The sequence below is a fragment of the Fundulus heteroclitus genome, unplaced genomic scaffold (genome assembly GCF_011125445.2).
Source record: "Fundulus heteroclitus isolate FHET01 unplaced genomic scaffold, MU-UCD_Fhet_4.1 scaffold_54, whole genome shotgun sequence".
In the NCBI taxonomy this organism is placed as follows: domain Eukaryota; kingdom Metazoa; phylum Chordata; class Actinopteri; order Cyprinodontiformes; family Fundulidae; genus Fundulus; species Fundulus heteroclitus.
In genome coordinates, this window is record NW_023396967.1 from 2,179,554 (window position 1) to 2,199,741 (window position 20,188).

At 40.9% G+C, this 20,188-nt stretch overlaps 1 protein-coding gene across 1 annotated transcript; it reads right to left on the reverse strand.

Annotated features, from left to right (window-relative positions):
* Positions 1 to 452: 452 nt before the first annotated feature.
* LOC105926111 (dystroglycan) lies at positions 453 to 19,963 on the reverse strand. The gene is made up of 3 exons (XM_036132753.1): positions 19,574 to 19,963; positions 8,902 to 9,469; positions 453 to 4,295 (listed from the first exon to the last, which is right to left on the reverse strand). The coding sequence occupies exons 2-3, from the start codon at positions 9,322 to 9,324 to the stop codon at positions 1,992 to 1,994; spliced, it is 2,727 nt and encodes a 908-aa protein (XP_035988646.1). The 5' UTR covers positions 9,325 to 9,469; positions 19,574 to 19,963; the 3' UTR covers positions 453 to 1,991.
* Positions 19,964 to 20,188: the final 225 nt, after the last annotated feature.

Consider the following 20,188-nt stretch of genomic DNA (forward strand, 5'->3'; position numbering starts at 1 on the left):
AAATAGCTGCAACTGTTGAATTCCTTACCTCGGCTAAGGAGGAAACAATAGATTGTGGTTCAAAGTTCTCCTGTTAGAACTCTTGCAAATCAAGGTTCCAGAGCCTGGAAGCCGAGTGGCGGTACAGTGAAAAGTTTCCCTAGAGGATGACGATATGGGTCACAATCTCACCTCCTGGTGCTGGTCCACTGTGTCCAAACTCAGCCTGTCAGGCACTAACATTTCTCTCTGCTCAACAAGCTTTATAAAAAAAAATAAAAAATAGCAGTTTCATTTTCTAATACTGCCAAAAGTACAAATACCTACTTTAATAATGCCATTGAGCTCAACGGGCCAGCAACCTGGTGGTGACTTTCACATTCTATTGCATCGAGCTACACCTGCATTTTCATCAGCTTAATAGAAACTTTTTTTAATACATGTTCTTTGAATAAAAGGAGTCAATACACAGGTTTTACAAATAGTATTACATTTTATTAATATATTTTCATAAAACAAGTTTAAGACTGTATCAAAAACTCAGTAAAAACATTAGATTTTTAACCATTTTTCTAATGATGATATGAAGTGTACATAATTCACATGTTGTGGTTTCTTTGATCCCCATCACGTTAAGATGCTTTATTTTTATTCTTTTTTTTTTTTTTAATGTGGCGGGCACGTAAACAATCTTTTCTACCCTCAAACTATAAAGTTATATATATTTTTTTAAGTGATCAGAAATCAAGACGTACAATAAAAAAAAAATAATAATTTCCCCACTCATACCCCGCCGGTACCCAACTAGGTTTACTGATAAAACATCAACATTATGGAGTTTTATTTCACAGGCACACAAATATATACATCCCCATGCCTCACCTGAACCGACAACAGGCACCACACGAGTCGTGCCATCCCTAGAGGCAGAGCAGTGGTATTATGGTATTCTATGCCCACTACCCCTCACAGCTATTAAAAAAAAAAAAAAAAAAAAAAAAATGGAATAAATGACAATGGGTCCAACTTACTGACAGATTTTCTGCCTGCTGTGAAGAACAGCGTTCCGATGGCCCCTTTGTTATTGTTGTAGCAACCCCATAAGATTTGCACTGTGACCAGAGACATCACCTTGGCAACAGCAAACCCAGTCATCTCACCGGCAGCTTTAGTGGCACACATTAAAGAGAGGAAAAAAAAAAAAAAAAAAGAAATCATTTAAGCTACATCTACCACAGGCATGATCAATGTTGCGTCCCTTGTGGTCAAGTACCGGAGGAATCTCTGTCATATGGCGAGTTCAAGGATCCAAAAATTCTTGTACCTTCTTATTCGTCACAACACTAAACCGTCTCAATTCTGGTCAAGACACATAGTGCAAGGTTTACCAAGAATTTGCATAAGTGCACAGATTGCATGTTATCCAGAGGGAGCAAAGTAAAAGAACAGGGACGATTGATATCTGATAAACAAATCAATTTGTGTGTGAATGTGTCGTGCGTTTAATCTCCCATTTTACTTTTCATCCCCTCAAGAAACAAGTGCAAAGTCTTACTAAACCTAGCTGAAGGGCAGATAAGAATGATTTAGAACTCAAAGATTAACATCAGGAGGGAGAGCCTCGAGTCTGCTGTCATGGTGACATCTGCACAAAAGTCCCAAAGGACCTCAGTTTTTCCTGCTGCTTTATTATTTTCTATACAATAGAAATAGAAGATCATTGGAGATAAAACCGACTCTTCTTGGCAAGAAAAAACGGACAAAGAAATAAGATGCAAGAAGTCAAAAGCAGATCTGAAGTACAGGAAAAGAAACGACAAACTGTTCTCCATCCATTTGTCCAGCGACAGTAGCAGAACGTTTTATTCATGATGGTCTAATATATGCTGTTGCTTGCTCTTCTATAAAGTCAAAGCCAGTTCATTGGACACAAGTAAAAGTACTCCTGTTGCAGTTGCTGAGAAGCATCCCCAAAGTGGACCAGCTGTTCGAACGGAGAGCTCAGCTGTGCGTTAGGGAGGTACGTAGGGAGGGGGTGACCTGTAGGATGTCATGTTCTTGGGGCGCGAGCCTTTTCCCTCGATGGGAACGGTAAACGGGGGTGGGGGTTGATAAGGTGGAGCATTGGGATCGTCATCCTGATAGACTGAATACTCCTCCAGCAGGTCCTGGTTGAGCAGGGTACTGTGGGGGCCGGCCATGTTGGGGTACTCAGGAGGAGGAAGTGGGGGCTTTTCCTCTTGCAGGATAAGGGGGATGCTGGAGGACGGTGGGGACTTGGAATCATCCAGTTCATCAGCGAATATTATAGGAACCCCCTTCTTTATAAAGGTGGCCTGCTCCTCTATTGTCATTTTTCCTTTGCGCTTCTTGCGGTAGCAGACCATGGCAATGATCCCAGCTATAAGCAACAGGGCTGCCACTACCACAGCTGGGATGACTGTGTGCAGGTAGACGTCATCGCTGCTGCTCTGACTTGTCCCAGGGGAAGGTGTGGCTGTAGGAAGGTCAGGCATTAGCACCTCTCCCGGTGGAATGAATGTGTAGCTCTGACATTTATTGGCTCCTCGAACAGAGATGTTTATGGGTATAAACTCAGGCAGCATGGCCTTGGTGAAGGCTGGCGAAGGTGTTCCTTGGTGATCTGAGATTTTCTTGCTCAGGGCAGTGATCTGTTCTTTTGGACAAGAATTCTGCTGAAGGCTGTTGTTGGTCCATTCGACCACGATGGATCCTTTGGTGATGCTCCTCAGGGTCACTGTGCTGGTGTTCCGGTCCCCTAGGGCATAAGCCAGTTTTTTAGTCAGAAGAATCTTTTTGTGGACATTTTCGCTCAACTCTTTGGGATCGCCGCGAAAACGAGCCGCAAACACCACTGACGGTTTGTCGTTGTTAGTCCAGGGGTTGACTCGAACCTCGAATGCATCCATGACGCTTTTCCCACCCTTGTCGGTGGCCAGCATGAAGTACTCATGATTGCCCGCATGTGCCTCGTCTGGAAGGCCGTACAAAAGCTGGATGCTGCTGTTGAACTGGATCCACGAGGTTTCACTCACAGCATCCTTGGGGGTCTTCTTTAGAGTCAGGCGCAACTTGTCTGTGGTACCGTCCTCTCTGTCATAAAACGCATCAGGAGCAATTTTGACCTCGAAGTATGTGCCGACCCATGCCGTGACCTGATCAATGGGGTTGCGAATTGCTGGGTTTTGATTCAAATCTGGGGCCAGAGAAAGAGGAGTGGTAAATGTGGGTGGTTTCGGAGTGGTGGACTTTGGCTCTCGGGGAGCAGGGGTGGAGCTCTTGGGTTTCTTGGGCTTCTTTGGGGTTTTTGGTCTTTTGGTGGTGCCTGGCGGCGTAGGCGAAGCAGTGGGCCCCAGAATTGTAGGCCTGGTCATGGTAGGCATGATCGGAATGGTACTCGTAGTTCCCAACACTCTGGTTGGTTGAGGAAGTCCAATGGCAGGTGTATGAGCTATCTGATCTCGGACCCTCAATGTGGGCTTCACTGGTAAAGGCAAAGGGCCTCGGACAGGGGGAGAAGAGTTGTCTGTTGCTGGGGCAATAGAGGGTGAAGTTGGGGTAGGAACAACACGAGAAAAAGGCTCTTGATTGATAGTGGGCGGAAGCAGGGATGGCACCGGAGTGGGGGTGTTGTACAACTGCCGTCTGATCCTTTTCACTACGTGGGGCTTTTTGTTGACAATATGCCAGCCAACCACTGGGTAGCCCAACCGGACTGACATTGTCCCGTCTTTTGCTGAGGACTGCACGCTGCTAATGTCAGGGATGCTGGCCTGATCAAGGGCACAACCGACTTTCCATGACAGCAGGGCTCCATTCTCCACCACTTTCTTTGCATTTCCTGGTCCAGCCATGAAAGCAGACATGTCAAATAAGCGATTGTTCACAACAGGGACCACTCTCATGTGCTCCAGAGGCACATGTGAAAACTTCCTCATCAGTCCTAACAAGTTGACCCTCTGTTCAGCAACCATCTTTGTCAAATCAGCATCCAGTATGACGGTAAGGACCGTGACGGGCTCCTCCGAGCCACAGGTGAAAGGCTGCAGGCCACCGATATCGGACTGTAGCGTGAGCAGAGCCGGCTCAGTGTCGGCCCGTTCTTCTGGGTACACTTCAATGGTGAAGACTGTACTGGGATACACTTTGCTACTTGTCCCTTCAGTTGTCTGCTCCCCTGACACCAAGATATGATATCCACCTTTATCTTGTTCCAGAGCCAATCCTCTCAGAGTGCAGCTCTCTCTGTCCCAGTATAGCCAGGCGGGTAAGGTCTCTTTTCCCATCTCAGTGAGCTTAGAGAAAGGAGAAAGCATTTTATTAGCATTTTATACAGCATGGGTCACCTGAGACAAGTCAGTACTAAAATGTGAGTCACTAGTAGCCTTCACCACATGTTTAATCCCTTTTATATCAATGAAGTAGTTATGAATGACAATGGATTAATGGAATGAGGGAACATTTTTATACAGAAAAGGTTGAACCTAGAACATTTGTAAGGACTTTACCTCTTTAACATGTTTGCTTTCCTTGTAATCCTGCTCAAGTTTTGTTCAAAATAAATAGCTGTGTACAAATTAAGTTTTTATGTCATACAAATTCCTATCCTAGGGACAGTCAAAGATGATTTTTTTTTTTTGTTTTTGAAAATAAGTCAATTCAGACAAACATTTTCAGAGAAATTTGTTTGAATTTGTTCTCAGGTTTTTGTGCCATTAGTACTCTGTTGTGGCGCTGTCACTTTAAAGTCTAGAGGAAAACTCGTTTTACAGCCGTTTGTTCATTCGTGCAGCAACTGTTGTGGCTGAGGCCCCAAAAACGATAAACATGGTCATCAATTTATGATTTGTTTCCAGCCGCCACATTTGGAAACATTTGCTCACACGCTGGGGCGGCTCATATGCCAAACGATTCATGGGTCAGACAGGGAACTTTTTTTTGCACACAAATCTACATCAGTTTCAGAGGCAATGTGTTTATCAATTGAGGATGCTAAGGGAAAAGTAAATATGAACAGAAAATTATCAGAATTAAACAAAGGCTTGGAATATATCTGCCTGTGTGTAATTATACGTGAATATATTGTGATATATATACACGTGAATATATATGTGAATATAATGTGATTCACGTTGGGATGCACAGATATAAAAATTAGATATAATAATAAATGTATAATAAATCGATAATCGATATAATAAATCATGCTGTTATTCCTGATAACAGAACATTTCCTTCACAGTCACATGGCCAAACAAATGTCATACGGCCAATCTCTTCACCGTAATGAGACAAACAAATGGCACAAAGATGGAGATAAACAATGTCTATTAACAGCCCAATTTTCCTTATAGGACCGATCAGGGCAGTCAAACTTTTTTTACAGTCGCAGGCCACGCACCATCAGGTAGCAGGGTGCACTTATGCCGGTGCCCGAGCCCCGGAGGGGAGAATTTTGAAAAATAGAGTCTCCCTGATGTATTTTGGAAGCTTTCAAGACAGGTGATTATTTAAAGAATAGAGTCAGAGTGCATGTTTTAAATTGAATAAAAGGCAAAAAAAGTGAATGATCAATTCTTCAAAAACAATCTTTGTTTTTTTTTATTATTATTCTTAAAACATTATTTTTTCATATGATGTTATCATCATGTTTTAACAAGGTAAGGTAATCTCCATTTGCATAAAATTAGTTTAATTTGAATTACTAGCACCACATAAAACAGATCAGATTAGGTGAGGTCTATTCATCTTAATATTATTATTCACAGTTCTGTTCTAAAAACGATCGTAACATTTCTTCACGAACCAAGTCAAATTTTTATGATAAAAATACAGGGTTGGAATTTGAAATTGAATTTACATGTCGAATTTATTTAAGTCATATCGCTCTTTTCGAAATCTCTTATCTCAGTTTAATTTCACTTGCACTCATCACACACATGATATCACATCATCTACGAGGATTCTAGAGACGAACACAAAATGCATCCCCTGAAAAACTTCGATAATTTGCTGCTGTAATATTATATTATATGTAATATTATAGATTTTTTAGAATAAAAAGCTAACAGATGTGCGTAATCAAAAAATATCAGAAATACAATTATAGAGAATTCAGTATTGTAAGAAAGCCCACGCTGTTTCTGGATAAATACATTATTGTATAAGTTAAGTTCTATTCTGTTTTATGCCTCTTTCCTTGTAAGTTTGAAATGTCCCATGCTCCTGAATGCACCATAGCTTTCTGACGCTCGTGAATGCATCACACTGGTCTATGAACGCGGTGCTGTGCACGTTTTATCTTCCGCTTAAAAAGCTTTGCAGTTTCAAAACTCACGTCGGCTCTCACGGTTTTATTGCACTTTTCGGCATAACACCGGTCTGTGTTTTGATCGGAAAAGTAGCATCTCGGTTGGAACAAGGAACCCAATCACTCGTTAATGTTGCTCTCAGTGGAGACAGATGCTAAAGTGATTTTTGGGATGTATAATCGGGGAAAAGTAGGCGGCGGCAGGAGCTGCTATAGACGGCGATTTGCCGCCGTTGACCGGCTACTTTTGACTGCCCTGACCGATACAGATGTGTCAAAAAGGACCTAATTAACTTTTCAATAAAATTTTATATAAACTGTAGAAAAGACGGAACCCCCCCCCCCCCCCCCCCCCCCCAGAAACCGTTTTGTTAAAAGCATTAATTTGGTTGTTCAATTCCTAAAGAACAAAACTGATACAACGTGAAAAAACTGTGTATGATACAATAACTATGAGATGGATGTTTCATATGAAATGTACTGAATAAATTAGCATAAACTATTTAATTCTGTCTGCCGTTTCATACCGAGTCATCACCCGATGAAAGGGAACGTTGATAAACCACACTGAATTAAAATGAATGTAAAATTGAAATATGTAGGGCAAAAGGAACCCCATCATCTGCCACAGCCGCACTCCTTCCATCCCTTTCAGTTTATCAAATCTTGCCAAGGATGAACAGGAAGCGGAGTGAGCCCCTATTCATAATAACTGTGTGAGTCATCGCTCATCATTTTGAGTTATTACGCTGTGACAGGATATCATTCTGTATCACCACTCAGGCCAATAATAATCTCATGTCACTCATAAATCTGACTGGAACAAATTGCAACACAGTCGCCTTCAATGAGCAGTGATACAGTGATCAGAAATGATGGGATAAATGCTATATAGTGCATTACATGTTTTTATGATGACAGAAAACTCTAGCCAATGTGTCAACAATAAACACACAGAGAAGGTAGAAGAGGAAGGAAAGCATTATTTTTGACATGCAGACATCTTCAAATACTCACTTTATTAACTTCTTGAACCATAATTCAGTTGAACTATTGGTTCAGTCCCTTTCAAACCTTACAACCGTTTTATTGTCTCCAGAGAATGGATTGCCATTTCACCTACTTCTAAATTCATGTCTGAAGGATGATGTTTACGGATATATTTGCACCTTAATAAAACTCAATTTCTACTACATAGATTCATCACAAACAGTGCTACATTTCCTGATCATTTGAAAACCCAGAATTCAGTTTGTCAGCAAATCAAAATATTGTATGAGACCAATCAAAAAGGCTTTTCAATAAAGAAACCATATATTATGGCCATATTCAGGCCCACACAATCATGTACAAGACAAGCTGACTTCGCATTTATCAAGCCAACAGGCACCAACACCTTCCACAAGGTTAACCCCCTAAAAGGTCACAGCAAAAGAAGCTGGCTGTTCAGAAAGTTGTATCCAGGCATTTTGATGGAAAGTTGCATCAGAAAAAAAGTGCACAAACAGGAGTAACAGGAGCATGTGAAAAAAATCTTTCTAAACAGTTTGAGGAGGGCAGAGACTGTGGCAGCAGTCGGTACTTTAACAACCACAACACATAGAAGTATTTAGGACTGGGGCCAGAATTGTTTAATTCCTTAATAAAGCCACTCCAACCAATCGGGAGGAAGAGCATAGAGGCTCCAACAGACTTTAGAGTCCAGTGTAAAGTTTTCAGTCAGTGATTTGTGGACTTAAGACATCCACTGGTGCTAGTCCTCTATTTTCAAAAGTCCCAAGTCAGCACAGACATCTACAAGGAGACTTCAGTGCACTTTAAGTTTCCTTTTTTTTCCTAGTATGTTGACTCTTTTAAAAAAAAACAGCCCTTTTATTGGTCTTATGTAATATTAAAATTTTCTGTGAAACTGAAGTTTGGATTTTCCTAACCTGTAAACAACAATCTTTAAAACAGAAACACCTAAAATATAAATCCCTGTGTCGATGATATATGCCTTTCACTTTGGAGTTGAGTATTTCAACATTTTTAAAAAATACTGCAATTTGCAGAACTGCATCTATATGAGCTTTTTAAAGGAGCAATAAGTAATCATGACAGGCCAACGTTCCAAATCAGAACCCCTGGTCTGCTTCTCTACCCGACTTCAATGTCAGCAAGCTGCTGCTCTTTTGCAAACATAAAATACCAAAGGCTGAGCTCTGTTTGGGCAACCCTGGGAACTCTCATATGATTGGCTCAGGAACCAGGAAGTAAGCAAGGGTGACACCTGCACCAAAGTAGTTCTGCATCGTACCTCTAATTTTGAAAGGAGAAAATTGTGACCAAGATGTTGTCGATGGAGAGGACCGATTGTTTATAGGGAAAGTTACTCCCATCCCAGCTCACACATGAGAATAATTTAGGTTAATTTTACAGTAAATCTCTTACTTGTTGCTCCTTTAAGCTGAAATAATAATTAAAAGACAATGCAAACTGCTTCATTAACTCATGTGATTATTTTTCTAGCCTATTAGATATTTTAACTAAATCCTAGATTTACATCAGGAACTTTACCTTTTTGTGAGAGGTTCAGATTTAGGTTTACTTACATGGACGTTGCAGCTTGGATGGTCGGGTCCAGGGGGGACCTTCAATTGGAACACCTGGCCTACGATTGCTGAGGAATCAGGGATGTTTGTGTGCACTCCCCCATTCCTCGCAGGAGACTCTGGGACAGCTGTAGATGGCCCTTCACCAACTGAAGCTGCTGCCGCCTGGAGCTCAGACATCACAGAGGACTGCATAGAGGCCTCTAGCTCCACTGATATCATGTCCACCAGTGTTTCTTGTTGATCTGGCATGGCGCCCTGGGCCAGGGTTGCCAGAAGCCATATTACTACAGGGAGAGTCCTGCACCAAGGAAACCTGCACCTCCCTGCGTCCCCGCAGCTCATGTCTCTTAGTATATAGTGCATTTCAATAGGCCTTTGGGCTGCACAGCAGATGTCTGTGAACGACTGAGAAGGCCACATGCACTGAAGTCACTTCAATGATATGCTTATGGGTCAGAATCTCTAGTGATTGGCTATGCTCACAAATGCAGCACTTTCTCTTTGTCGTCTTCCGTGATCCATGAAGATATCTTTGACAGCCTGTCAGACGTCCATGTCAGCCGCGCTACGAGAGATGCACACACACACAAAAAAAAAAGTGTAAACAAAAGGAGGAAGCTGCATGTGCACATAAAGCAATCAGCTCAAACATAAATGCAATTCCTTACTTGCATCTTAATCTGTTCATTTAAAATGTTAACAGTTAAGCTGCATACCATATTTTGCAAACAGCTTCATATGTATGATGATAGAACAGGGCATGATGCAATGCTATAACATCCTTTTGGATGATCTGACAATGCGACAACTCTACGCTGTTGTGAAGGACTGAGGAGGATTCATATAACCTAAAAACAAAAGCTTCTTTAAAAAGACAATGTCGATTTTCTCAAAATGCAACCAGAGAAAAGCGTTATTAAACAATTACATGACCCAGGGAAAGACATTCACAGTTCCCCCCCACAAAAACCTGCCAATAATGATCTTAATTGGAAACTGTTTTTGTTCCAGCACAAAGCACTGTATTGTTGTATTGATTAAAGCAGTGAACAAGAATCTAGGTCAAAGGATTATTTGTATAACTACATCCCACAATAACACTTCGAAGGAAATCTCTAGAGCAGATTAAAAACTAATTTTATGGTAAAAAAATATATTAAAACAAAGCAGTTTCTTGGAAGACCTTATGCAGATTTTTTGTAGCAATAGCAATTAGTCAGGTTAGAAACATTACTCACTGCTATTGTCAGTGTTTGCAGGTTGAGTTGAACACAACATCAACCTGTGAATCTGGTTACAGTAAGTAATGAAGTCTCAAAGTTAGCCATTTTCCTGATAAACAGTCTGTGTTTTAAAAATTAAGTCAGAGGAAGCAGAGATATATGGAGTCATTTATTAAGAAACTATTGTCTGCATATCTGTACTCATACTAGCTGCAAAGAAGATGAAGCAGAAAACAGGAAGTGAGAACAAGGTACAGCAAAGTCAATCTGGTCCATCCTTTTGCCCTTTAAACCTTTGTTATGGAACCTGTTGAATACAGAAATGTTGGCAGCATTTTGGAAATCTTTAGATACAAGGACCTACATTGTTGTTGTTTTTTTTCTTTAACTTTTTTCCTCCATTTCAAGTCAGTCATTTTGCCAAAAACAGCCGCTTTATCCAAGCAGGCAGTCCCAGTAATATGCTGACAGGTGAGCATCAACATTAATTATAAAAAGGTAGCAAATTGACTGGTGAGTAAACATAAAAATAAGCAGATCAAATGAGGATCTCAATAAGGTGATTGAAAACATTTTGATGCTGTGTCACCATGACATTTCTTAATTCAGCCTAATTTCTCTTACTTGATCAATGGGAACGCATTTGTGTGGATGTTTTTTTCTTTTACCATCTATCAACCAATCACAGCTCTTAAAGGACAGCGTCTCACCTAGCGATGGGTTCAACCACACCTCAACACTAAGATAATAACTTCTGTCATTTGCCGTGCTCAGAGTCGCTCTCAGCAGCTATCTGAATCACTTAAGCCAAGACTCCTAGGTGGGAATATTTAGACTAAGACAGGAGCTCTTTGAGAGGACTCAATCTTTGTGACTATGGACACTAGTGTAAAACGGCTGAATCAAACGGCTAACCTACCTACTCAGCATGTAGTCAAGTTCCACAGAGTCCAGCTAAAGACCTAATTATTTTATTACGGTGTTAAAAGTGAATACATCTAAAAGAGTTTGGCACCAGTGCTCTAAAATAACCACACAGAGCAGTTTCCGTAATGCTAGCCACACTTGCCACAAATACAAACGCTAAAAGCAGCTTGAAATGCGATCGCATTCACGTTGCCTTTAATTCAGCAGGTCAAAGCTTTCTAAAAAAAAAAAAAAAAACAGAAATGGGCCACAAAATTCGCAATTATTTGCTAAAACCGCATACACATTTTGCAAGTAATTTTTAGCTACAGCAGTCCTCCTTAGCTGCAGCTGTGTCAAGGTTTTTTTTTTTTCTTCCTCCGTTTCATTTTTCCCTTCAGCTGTAGTTTTAATTAGGCAAACCTCGGGCTTGGAATTAAAGTCTTACTGCTCTGACCTTGCCAGCTTTAATCCTGTAGCACTCAAATGGGCAGAGGAGGGTCAGCCATTCGCCTAGAATCCCAATGTCTGCCTTGGCAAAAGACTGTGACATCAAGTGATGCACTTAATGTCTTTGCTCTAAAATCCCCTAAAGTACAAATCAAACTGGACAAATTTGAGAATAAAAAAAAAAATGTAATCAGAATATTCTGTACAACTCTGAAATTGACTGATTTGGTTAATTTGACTCAGAGTTTAAGAGCTATGATTACCTCTCAACAGGACACAAAACAAACCCTCCATTCACTTTAGGTCCATGAGTTTAAACCACCAAAAAACAGCATTTTTTTTAATATATATATATATATATATATATATATATATATATATATATATATATATATATATATATATATATATATATATATATATAAATAATTTTTTTTTTTTTTTATTTATTTATTTTTTCCCTCAGTATCTCAAATCCAATGGTTATTAAACTGCAATATTTCAAACTCATTGTTTCCTTATACCAGAAGCCATATACACTTTAGGGTAGGCTATCAATGCTTATAATTACCTTTCATGAAAAAGTGGGGTCAATACAGAAAGAAAATGCCTGCGTCCAAAGAAACAGGATATAAATCCAAGTGTCAGGCTGATTTTGTCGTTTTGTTTACATCCTTGCAATTTCTTGTTAATTTCTCTGAGAAAGCTAAAACGATTGTACATTTTTCTTAAACATGAACGCCACCAAATTATTCTCAACCCTAACCCTACAGCCAACCATCTCTGGCTGATCGTTGCAATTATGGAAGACTGTACCGAGTACCTGGCAAAGGTTATAAAGGCCAAACAATACAGAAACTAGGGCTGGACGATATAGGCAAAAAAACATATCGCTAAAATAGAAATGATGTTAATCGATATTGATGATTATCAACAAATTCAAAACATGTAAGTGCAGCCCTGACCATTTTATCCTGTTGCTTATCAACCTATTTTTAGATACAGAACACACAAACACTGAATTCAAACTCAACCCTTTAATCCACCAACTTTTTACCAAAACCACAAGTTAAAAAAAAAAAAAAAAAAAAAAAAAAACATGTGCTGTCTGAACTCTTTGAAGGGGGCGGAGCTTAGTTTCTGGGTCTGTGTAAGTGATTGGTTGCCATGATGTAGTGACTGTAATATTAACCTACATGACTAAAACGGATAAGGAAGAGAAACTGTTTTTATTTTATTGAACTTTTCATTGACCCTTTTTTCTATCATTGATATACGTCTATCGATCGATATATATCATTGTTGAATTATCGTCCAGCCCCAACAGAAACCCAACAGCTCATCAAAGTGCATGGCAGCATAATATGCATGTACTCTGTATGTACTAAATAAATAGATCAAAAACCAAAACAACTCACAGACAAAGTGGTTTTGTAGCATTTGCCATCTATTCACAAAAACAAAAAGGAACAGTGAGTCCCAACTCTTCCAGCCCGTTGACCAAGCTGAGACATGAACCTCATCTGAGATTTGTATCTTTTATATCAGACAGTTCAGGGCTTACTCTATTCGTAGTCAAAAAAGAAAAAAGGATCCATTCTCTTGCAAGAGTGTGAGAAAACTAAGTGACTGTTTCCTTAATAGTGCAGAACATGCAGGCAGAGGGACAAAAGGCATAAAATGATGCATGATTCATGCAGTCATTTGTGCTCTAAATGTAAAACAAAAGCATTAACATGAAAATAGGCTGTGCACATAAGCTACATTTAATTCAGACAAAACACTACACGACCTCCGGTTGTTGCCACATGTGGCGAAAAGGAGTGGAAGGGGAAAAGAAAAAAAAAAAACACATCTGGTCTTTTAAGCATCCCTGAACATGGCCTAAGTTTGAATCTGCTCAGTTTGTGAGTATGAAAGGGAGTAATGTCTAATCAGATACAGCCATTTTAAAGTGCCTCTATGCAGCATTTAACAGAAAAAGCTGTTTACATGGATTAAAGCTGAAAACAGCTGGATTTCTAGGTGAAGCTGCGTATTGGTGCTGACTGCCATTGTGTTCAACAATGCCGCTTCAAAATCCCTAAACTCTCCTTTCACGTGTAGCCAAATCCATTCAGGATATCTGCCCTTGTTAAAGCCTGAGAGTTCCTGGGAAAAAACTTCAATCTGTTCACTGAAAGCACATCAGATTAAGAAGCTTAAAGGGACAGAGTGCAGCTAATTAGGCATTTATTTAGCAAAAATCAAGTATTGCTTTTATAGATACATACATACACAGGCAAAGTATAATATCACATTAAAAATGAAAGCGTTCTCATAGCTTAGAATTAGTTGTTTATAAATACATAGGGTCCTCACCGGGATTGTTTTTTTAGCAAAATGGTGGACAGTTGGCGGCGGTACACGCGCGTACGAGTGTGTTGGTGTGTCGTTTCTTTCCCTGGATGCATTCCCAAAGCGGAGCGTTGCGTAGTGCTGCTCGAAGGGGGGTTCTTGTCAAGCTAATAAAAGCTAGCGTTAGCTAATGTGATCTGGGAGGTTCATAGCTGCGTTGATGCACGTTCAAGAGCATTATTGACCCTTCTATGTTGCTCTCAAACCAAACATCCATTTGAGATAAGTGACCAGATTTCTGTAATGAAAACCGGGGATGTCTCTTGAGTTTTGTTGGGGGGGGGGGGGGGATCTGCCTCCTATATTAAGACATGCTGTCAGTGGAGGAGGGGTATAAAACAACCAAAGACGACCGAAGATCTTTCCACTTTACGTTTTTTGTTGAAATGGAGGACCCTCACCCCCGCCCCCATACTGTTTTCCCAGCGAGAGGAAAGAGTAACTAAGAAAAAAAAAGGAAAAAAAAAGTAGTAACCGAGAGAAAAGAGTCTATATCAGCACAGCTATTATTATGAGGTGGTGTGGAGACTATTCATGAGGGAGCGGCGATTCAAAATGGATGCAGAGGTTGCAGGCTTTCTGAAACCTCCCCCCACCTGTTGCTGTTCACTGCCAGTCAGCTGGCTGAAGACAGACAACTACAGTTTTCTGTCACTTAAGAAAGACATACTTCCATTTGGAAATATTTCTGGTCCAGAAAACAGAAGCCAGTTGTTATTTAGAGAGTAATTGAGGTCCACACATCCCTCTTAAAAGTAAATTACTGTTCTGCTATGAACAGGATGTTTGCCAAGCAGCTCATTGCAAATAGACTGAGCCAAGCAAATAACCTGACTAACCAGTTAATATAAATCATATCTATAATATTAATAAGTTAATTTATTAGCAGAAAAGTTGTTCTTTTCATTACCATTAAAAAAAGCAATTAGTGTTTAATTTTTTTAGTGTTGGTTGTAATATTGTGTTGCCCTAAACTCATATTTCTACATCAAGTTATACCCTGAGACTCCTATTCAATTGTACAACAATGTGTTCAATCGGGTCAAACGATTGCAAGCAAATTCCAAGCCAAGTACATACAAGGCTTTTAGTAAAACACTCAAAACATTTTAATAAACAGAGTCAAACAGAGACTCTACAGGCGACGGGTTTGTTGAGTTTGTGCTAAAGCGCAATGCTGCTCATTCATTTCAGAACGGTGTGTTAAACGGAAACGGCTGTTTTTGTGTCAGGCCTTTATGCTATACGTTTGGTAAGCTGCGCAAAGATATGGACTTTAGTGTGGGTGATTTGCACCCGGAGGCCTGTACTACTGGGGGCACAAAAACATTTTACAACCGTCCATGCACTCCGCAGTTCAACAGTAGTTAAAACTCGAAAACCATCAAAAATAATTAGGCCTCTGATGCACAGTGGCACTCAGGGCCAATTGAATTGACGTAGCACATGCAGCAGCCTCTAGATAGAGCATGAGCTGAATAACAAACATATCCACGAGACAAGGTTGCTTTGCAGTTGGATGTTTCCCTTGTGTTACCCTCCACTCTGTTCAACAAAGTAATGAAATATGTGGGGAGAAAACAGAAGATCTGCCTTTGCTGACTGAAAACAGAACTCGGCATGGGGATTTCAGAGCAGCTCCCTTTACACAGACTACTGTACACTTAGAAATCTCAGCACTGTACGTCAAATCTGCTGGATATTTACAGGAGGAAAGACACTACTCCATATGCATTTTCACAAAATTAGCCATTACTGAACACATTGAAGTTTACTGTGCATTTCTGCTTCTTACAGTATCTAACTATATATATTCATGCTAGTAAGTAAAAGTGACCTGAAAGAGAGCCGGACAGCATATAAAAGCCCAAGGGGCCTCTTTCCCCAAATGCCTGGTTTAAAATGGCCAGATATGCCTGATTGGTGAAATCAAAATAAAAATAGCAAAACACAATGATACAGAGTCAAAGGCAGCAAAGCTACGAAGCTGGTATGCGTCGGTGACCCATATCAAGGTATACAAAGGATTATAGATGGGAAGGTAGCTATGAAACCGCTGACGTTTTCCATCATACATTTTCTGCAGTTTAACGTTATCTAAAGTAGAAGTGCCAAAATAAACTGTTTTCTCCAGGAGTGTGGAACATAAAGTGATGCCTCTCTCCTCCCCCACATATTGCTGCCGGTTAGCTAACTAAAGAAGTGTTACAACACCCCCCCCCCCCCCCCCAAAAAAAGGGTAAATTAGGCTATTTGGAAACACTCCCTTTTCTGGAAAGAAACTAAAAGGACTGCCACCAATCATTCTTTAAGGCAACAGTGTTTTTACAGTTGGCAAGCAAAGTGCAGGGGTTTATTTGAAACTTGTGCATGTATATAAGCAAATAAATGTTTTTTTTTTTTTTTTTTACATCATAACTTATATATTGTAACAGCAATAATTAATAAGCTCTGCAGGGGCGATAACAACTGTTGCCTTTTTCCCCCCCAAATAAAACCCTATTAGATCATGTTATACATAATCGAGTAACACTTCTGTATTAACATGAGAGCTGCACAATGTATCGTAATTATCATCGAACAATCAGCGTCTGTACAATCCCAACTGTAATGGATGCAATTTTTGCTACAATATTATACTTGAAGCATTATGCATTCAAGTTCTGCATGCCAACAATATATTTAATCAGTTGGAGGGACACCATCGTCGCTTGATCCCCACTCAAGATGTATATTTTTTTGTAACGATGCTGATGCCCACGGAAGAAAAAAAAAAAAAAAGAGGGGTGGCATTGTAATTATAAGAAAAAAGGAGGGGGTTCGTAGATATGCTGTAATCCCTACTAAATACTGTGATGCTTCGAGACTGTAGTTATCTCATTCCAACCCCTGGTTTGACTGATAGTAGATATGTTCTGATCATCTAGCCTGCAGATGTCATGTATGCGCCAGTCGCTTGATTAGTGATTGTACAGCTGGCTTTGCCTAAATAAAAAAAAATAATAAAAAAAAGGGACTGTTACAGGTAGCGTAGTCACCTGATACAAAAATTTCTAACTGGATACAGATACTATAAAGCGCTCCATACCAATTTTGACACTGCTGCAACCATTTTTAAGGCACAAGGTTCTTACTTGTTGAGAAAATATATAAATTGCATTATCTTGACTTGATTAATTAGAGAAAAAAAACAGACAGTAGGAGAAAGCCCTTCCTTAGAACAATATATGATTTAACAATGTCACTTCGCTGTTTGGCAGAACAGTTGAAAAGATGACACACAGTATAAATGTGTTTTTTTTTTGGTTGTTTTTGATGCCATGCTAGAGTTTATACTTCCAGCAGCAGCTCGTTGTTTTGGTCAGGTGAGCGGCTACAGGGAGGAGAGGGCCGTCTGTGTGGTCGCAGCGCTGCTGATGGAAGCTGTGCCATAATTTAAGCAAATGTGAACGGGTCAGCCCATATAACTACTTTCGCCGAATAATTCATTCTTCTAGTATCGATTCTGACAAAATATAGATTCTTTTTGAGAACCCGAGTTACAAGTAGTCAAATAACTGATATTATTCAGCTATTAGGGCATCAAAGGTTGTTTGGTAAACATTTACGGTAATCAAAGTAGCCATTTTCTCTAAATGAGCGGCTGTGATTTTGTCATGTTTTCACAGTTTTCATCGCAGCCTTCGTTTCCAACCTACACACGTGATCTTGACATCGTTTACAACAGGGATGTCCAAAGTTTTTGTACCGGGGGCCAAAAAGTATTCAAGGGGGCAAAAAAATATACAAAAAAAAAAAAAACTAAAATTACTAAGCCTAGCAATATTATCAAACAAACTAGTCAGCTTTTCTTTAGAAAAAGGATGTGGAAATCATAAAAACTTGAAAGGGTTTTAAGGGGGTTGCCTTATTGAAATATGGCCGTCCAGTTGGTAAATCATTTTGTGCTTCAATTAAAAAAAAAAAAAGAATAAAACTGACAGAAATTGTGAAACAGAAGTGTATTCTCTGCAATAAAACAGAAATTAAGTCAGTCTTTCTTTAATGACACTTGCTGTAATTTAGAACATTTTAAAGCAGATTCTGGTGCATCAAAGTCTGCATTTGAGTAAAAGTCATTGAGTATATGTGGTCCTGTTTACTATGTAATTAAAGAGAATGTAAAAAGCGAGGTTATTAAAAGACAATTACGTTGTGTTGTACCATTTTAAGATGGTAACTTTTCTGTATTAAATTTGCTCTAAGTAAAGCCCTTATCTGCATCAGATCAACCATCTGTGCTGGAGGGCCAAACCTTTCTTGAATTGCCATTGGGGGCCGCACAGAATCCGTCCAGGGGCCACAAACGGCCCCCGGGCCGCACTTTGGACACCCCTGATTTACAACAACCTCTTAGGAGAGATGGCCTTAGTGACAAGTGCTACTATGATGATGATGATGATGATAAAAAAACATCAGCTTTGAGGAGGCACTAAACAACTTCCAGAACAGACATTTACTATACAAGAATAAGAGCATTCATTCAGATAATTAGATAATATTCCACTGGAGACAATATAGAAAAACTTGAGAAAGAGATTTAAAGATAACCGACAGATACAAGCTGCCTCAACAAGACCGGATGTCAGGATTAGATGTCTCGCGTGTCTCGGGGACTGAGTGGGAGGCCTTTTTTTCATGTCTGTGTGGCCGCTGGCTCATAATCCTTTCGTGTCAATTATAAATCCAACTAATCAATCCTTCCAGCGACACTGTCCCTGCGATTAGGAGGAGCAAAGAAGAAGAAGAAAAAAAATATATATATATATCGTTTCTAGCGAGAAAAAAAGGCAACAAAAACACGCCCTCCGCCACTGCTAACGCGATCAAATGTTGCAGGAATTGCGATTTTTGGCTTGGAAAACTGCGGATAATGTGATAAAACTAGCGTTAGCTTCAGAAACTAGGCACTAGCTCCTGGGCCCCGCTTCGAGAGGACTCGGGTGAAGGAGGAGGAGGAGGAGGCCTTTGTAAATCACAACGCCGCCTACGACGTTCAACCTTGATAAATCGCTTCTCAGCCTACACCAGAGGGGGGGGGGGAGGAGGAGGAAAGGGGGGAGACTCTCGATAAGTCGGGCCAACTACAGCGAAAACTGCGCAAAGACTAAAATAAGCCGAGTCTGTGAAGCGGCTCCGCGCGAGCTCGCCCTGCAACGCTCCGCGCAGGGATGCACCTGCTTTATTCTAGGCGGAAACGAGCAGCGACTCGCCGCCGTGGGGCATTCAGCACAGACACACACAGAGAGCTGGGTCACAAAACACCGCGGCTCCCCGTTTCTATCCAGGTCAGGCTGCGCTGCCGACCTGAACAAACGCCTCCTTCAAAAAACACCACCAGCAGCAGCCTGGACCGGGCGGCGTTAATGTGAAGCAGCTTACTTTTAAAACACCCAAGTCGGATAAAGGAGCGAACCGAGCAGAGAATTTGGTTGGGGGAGAAGAAGAAGGAGGAGGAGGAGGGGGGGGGGCTAACTAACAAGCTAACGCAAACATAGTATATCCGTGACAAATGCAGCCTTTTGTGCGTCCTGTCAGCAGACCAGAGTCCCCGCTAAATCCCGCAGACGGCTCCGCCGAGCGCACGGAAGCAAAACGACACCCCGCACAGCAACACCAAAACCACAGCAACAGAGTCCATATTTCAAACTGACCTTGTTAGCGAGCTAACGTTAGCTAACTCGCGGCGTAATGTCTCCTCTTCTACCCGGAGAGAGCCGCGAAGACTTCCCAAACGCCATTAAACGCGCACTGCTCCCCTCGGCGACGCAGGCGGTTGTCATTTAGCCCGCAGGAGGGGGGGGGGAGGAAAGCCGCTCAGGAAGGACCCCACAATTGTGCTCGACTGGTTCGATTAATCCCGAGAAATAATTTTTCCGGCTGTGGTGATGGGTTGAACGGTGGCTTCCCCTCCCTCCGCCGCCGCCGCGCTCCTCTGCTCGCTCCCCGTACAGGTCTACAGGTTGAGGCCAGCAGCCGTCGGCGGCCTGGCTCCGCCTCCCTTTCGGCCGCACGCGAGCAGGTGAGAGCGTTACAGCTGCACACGTATCGCCTCCTAATTAGGCTTTGCTGCACCGTGTTTAACTATGGTGCTCGAGTATCATTATGTTTTTTGTTTTTTGTTTGTTTTTTTTTTTTAGTATTTCCACCTTTGAGTGACTTGGCTACTAAATGTTTGCACTGTTTTAAATAGACTGGAGGTAGACGAGGAACTCCCAAAAAAAAAAAAAAGTCTTCTGACCGCAGAGCTCCTCCCAGGAAACCCTAAC

What these genes read in the sequence shown, in the direction of transcription:
- LOC105926111 (XM_036132753.1), bottom strand. Translation starts at nt 9,324, where the DNA reads ATGTGGCCTTCTCAGTCGTTCACAGACATCTGCTGTGCAGCCCAAAGG. An exon ending in ATCCAAGCTGCAACGTCCAT is followed by an intron (nt 4,296 to 8,901) that starts GTAAGTAAACCT and finishes CCTTTCTCTAAG; the next exon opens with CTCACTGAGATGGGAAAAGA.